At 44.2% G+C, this 4,117-nt stretch overlaps 1 protein-coding gene across 2 annotated transcripts; it reads left to right on the forward strand.

Moving 5' to 3' along the window:
- The first annotated feature begins 6 nt into the window (after nucleotides 1-6).
- On the forward strand, nucleotides 7-4,107 carry LOC116379595 (voltage-dependent P/Q-type calcium channel subunit alpha-1A-like). Of its 2 annotated transcripts, XR_004212440.1 has the most exons (3): nucleotides 7-880; nucleotides 1,251-1,427; nucleotides 2,697-4,107. XR_004212440.1 is itself a non-coding variant. In XM_031841554.1 (2 exons), exons 1-2 carry the CDS (start codon nucleotides 1,335-1,337, stop codon nucleotides 2,838-2,840), a joined length of 237 nt encoding a protein of 78 aa, XP_031697414.1. In that variant the 5' UTR covers nucleotides 11-1,334; the 3' UTR covers nucleotides 2,841-4,107. The 2 variants fall into 2 exon arrangements, 1 of the variants encoding a protein (XP_031697414.1); XM_031841554.1 differs by having other exon boundaries at nucleotides 11-1,427.
- The last annotated feature ends 10 nt before the right edge of the window (nucleotides 4,108-4,117 follow it).

Raw genomic sequence — 4,117 nt, forward strand, 5'->3', positions numbered from 1 at the left:
CATCATGCTGTATTGAAGAAGACTTGAAACTAGAGATTGAGACCATCGGTGTGTATGTTGTTTTACATGAGGTTACTAATGCGTTTAAAGCATTATCAGGTCCGAATGACATTAGAGGTGCGTTCCAAAACTGTTCACAGCGCTGCATCTTCCAGGAGTCGGTGTGTGCGTCCTGTCTGCCAGTCAGCATGTGCGTTGTAGTTCAGCGTCGTCTTGTTAGTGTGGACTCGTCAGGCCGACCTGTCTCATCCTCTCACATCAACCAGCAGCCTCTTCTCCCTCACACACACACACACACACACACACACACAGAGACATACACACAGACAGACAGAGGCTGTCCTCCGGCCATAGTGTCAATGTCAACGTTGCATCTGGTATACACGACAATAGGCACGTACTCCCACCGCACACACACACACACACACACACACACACACACACACACACACGGACACACAGACACACACAGGCTAACAGGATAATGACTGGCCAATTAGGGGCAGGCTTGATCTGTCTGGATGTATCCAGTCATCTTAGCCCCTCCAGCGGCCATTACTCAGGCATGGACACACACACACACACACAAACTCACTAGCACACACACACACTAACACATGCAAACACACTTGACTGGATGCAGCGCTGTGAAAAGCTGGCTGCTCTACCAGGCGACCTGTGTGTGTGTGTGTGTGTGTGTGTGTGGGAATTTTATTCTTGCGTGCACCGCTTTCATAAACTGACCGTTTTCATTTTAAATGGAATAATACCTTCAGTCATCGCTGCCCTTCTGGCTGCAGGAGTGCAGCAGCAAACATTTGTACATGTGGTGCGCTCACGAGTCTGTTTTTGGTCGTGTGTGTTTTAGGAAACTGTGTGTGTGAGTGTGAAAAGCAGTGACGTGCATATAAAAGGGTTTAAATACAGTGTCAAAATCTGAGTCAGCGACTGTAAAGTTCAAGCGGAGTTAAATGTATTTACAGAGACCTTAACAACAAAAAGGGATGAGTCACAATGCTCTTTGCAGGAAAAACAGATTAATAAGAATAAGACCAAGAAATAGTCTGTTATGTGTCTGTTAAAAGGAATTCGTCATTAATTCTAACTAAGTACAACATGAAGCTGTTTACCTTTTATTAAACAGTTTGACCTTAGAGAGTGTAAGAAATGTATGAAGAGACACATTTTACACAGACGTTGCTCGATCTCTCCAGGGTGATTGATTACAACGTACATGCACAGTGTGCGAGGTGTGTGTGTGTGTGTGTGTGTGTGTGTGCTGTCTGTCTGTTGACGATGTTGGCCTTAACTGACGCTGCACTCCGTTTGAGTGGATGATCCTCACCACCATCATTGCAAACTGCATCGTCCTGGCTCTGGAGCAGCATCTTCCTGATGGAGACAAGACGCCTCTCTCTGAACGACTGGTAACACACACACACACACACACACACACAGATACGCACACACAGATCAGTCAACACAACACGGGCCAATCGCACCGAGACGCGATTCTAGAAACCCGTCGCCTGTAATAAACATTACAGGTTTTTTAGACGCACATACAAGTTCAAATGTTCTGAAATTGTCAGCGCGGAGTCGCACCGCTGGTCAATGTCACATTTGACCAAAGCAGCCTGTCGAATGTTACTTTCACCACTGACTTGCTGTTTTGATGCCTTTAGATGTGGCACGAACGGACACTGATGTTAGCAAGATCATTTTCCCCTCCTCTGGAGGTAAACATTTATTTAATGCTGTTATATGAGGAGAAGTAGAAATGTTATGTTGTTTGCTAAAAAACGGCAAAGAAATGCGGTGCAAGAGAGGAGCGAAGCGTCTCGGTGAGACCGGCCCCTCAGAGAGCATGTGCACCGACAGAAAGACATGAAAACACGCTGAGACATTTGACTTACAGTAGCAGAGCACACACAGACTCGCATTCACCAGCGTGGTCTCCTAAAAATGGCGTTCCCACACAACAGAAATGTGTTTACGTTTTGAGGGAAGCGAATGTTCTTGTGCATTACGTGAAATGAGGAGTAACATTTCGTAAGATATCACACGAACCGTCGTATGAAGATTTGCTCCTCAGGAAGGCCGTCGGGTGGATGGGTGGGTCACCACAGGACTTTCACCCAGGAGACCGTTGTTTGTGTCCCAAAAGGCTTTTACGGCCTAAAAACAAGCCTCACCTACTCTGTCCTTCGTTGTGGCTCAAAAACTGACAATTTTATGCTCAATAATGTTATGATCCACTAAAGTTAAGCACAATTAAGAGAGTTTCATCTCTTCTTTGTTGGGAGGGGAAAAGGAGACACTAGCTGAGTGCACTTTTGTAATTGTAATATAACTTTTAGTTGTTTTCTTCTAAATTTAAACCCGTGTTTGAAACCGTGACACATTCTGTTTCCTTTGAAACGTAATTGAGAATGCATTTCAGTTGTATGAGAATGTAACTTTACAGGAGACAGGCTTGAATAAACACACTGTACACAATCAGAATAAATTCTCACTGTGGTTTTAATTTCATTTTACAGAAATTTCAGTTTTCCTTTACGTTCAACTTCCCCAATAAACAAACTCCATGTGAACAGAAAATGACCCTTTTCTTCTTCTCTTCCTCTTCACATTCCTCCTCTCTTTCTGCTCTGCCTTTTACCCCCCTTCCCTCCCCCTCCCGTGCTCCCCTGCAGGAGGAGACGGAGCCCTACTTCATCGCCATCTTCTGTTTTGAGTCGGGGATAAAGATCCTGGCTCTGGGTTTTGCGTTACACAAGGGCTCCTATCTGAGGAACGGCTGGAACGTCATGGACTTTGTGGTCGTGCTCACCGGGTGAGTCCTCACAAATATCTACGTCATCACTCCAGTTTTATTTCAACATTACTTTTTGTAGCTTTTTTCTTTATATCTTCAGTTTTTGTCCTGTGGGAATCACTGTCATTTCCATGAGTTTTGACACTTTATTTTTATTTCTATGTTTCTACTGACCCCCCCCCCCCCCCCCCCCGGGTACTGAAATGTGCAGGATGTGATGTGTTGCCATGGCTACCTGTTCCACTCTGGCGCGGGGTTAGTCGGGGCCATCTTTCTTTTTTATTTCCTCTCAGACTCCAGACTGAATCATTTTGCATCACAGCGAGACACAACCAGGAGCTTTTTGTTAAACAGGGTGTCCTCTGTAATGGAGGGCCGCCGGGCCAAACAAATATCAGTGAAATAGCACCGAACACACTCGAGTCTTTATCTTACATGCACTCTGCAGCGGAGCGCCGCCGTGCGTCCGTGAACGAGTGTGTGTGTCTGCTCAAATGTCTGCGTCTCTGTAATCTACATCCTCAGAGTCAGCTGAAGGTAAAGTGAACATGAAGTTGTCTGCACCGCTGGAAGTGACGTAAAGAAGCCTTTTTATGTGCAGTGAGCGCTGCACCAGACTCAGCTTAAAGAAAGAGCACTTTTAAGTGCCGTGTTGTTTGTCGGTGACCAATCATCTGATAGTTCAGCTTTGTGCAGATAACACGCCGGTCATCATGTTGCTTTAATGAGAACTCCACTCCTGCCGTGTGTTCCTGGTGTCCTTCACCGCTGCTTTGGAAGAGAAATAACAGGCGGACCAGCTTTAAAAGTGACAAATAAGTGACAATAAGTGACAATAAGTGACAATAAGTGACAATAAGTGACAATAAGTGGGGCTAATCTATACTGATGTGAAGAGTGATTCATGTGGATAATAAAAAGGACAAATATTCGTAATAGCAACTTAATATTAAAGAAAGAAGTGAGGCGAGACACTGAGAGCGTTCAACCAGGTTTCTCTTCATCCGTTATTCTGGAGGAAGATTTTAGTTTATTTTGTTTTTATTTGTCAAGAAATATTAGAACGTTATCAGCGTTTACAAAACGAACAATCAAAGTAACAATCAGATGAAAAACAAACAAATCCAAACATCATCTTAATCGTGTCTTTTATTTTTAGTTACTCCACCAAATGTGTATAATGAGTTATTACTAACTTACTACTTAATTTTCAGTGTGTGTGTGTGTGTGTGTGTGTGTGTGTGTGTGTGGGACACACACACACACACAGTCATGTCAGTGAATCCAGTTAAATTCAAA

Source organism: Anarrhichthys ocellatus, unplaced genomic scaffold, assembly GCF_004355925.1.
Source record: "Anarrhichthys ocellatus isolate YVR2014 unplaced genomic scaffold, GSC_Weel_1.0 scaffold4678, whole genome shotgun sequence".
NCBI lineage: Eukaryota > Metazoa > Chordata > Actinopteri > Perciformes > Anarhichadidae > Anarrhichthys > Anarrhichthys ocellatus.

Bases quoted from the DNA above. Each gene is read 5' to 3' on its own strand.
- LOC116379595 (XM_031841554.1), top strand. From the start codon at position 1,335: ATGATCCTCACCACCATCATTGCAAACTGCATCGTCCTGGCTCTGGAG. The intron at 1,428-2,696 runs GTAACACACACA...GCTCCCCTGCAG, and splicing joins CGCCTCTCTCTGAACGACTG to GAGGAGACGGAGCCCTACTT.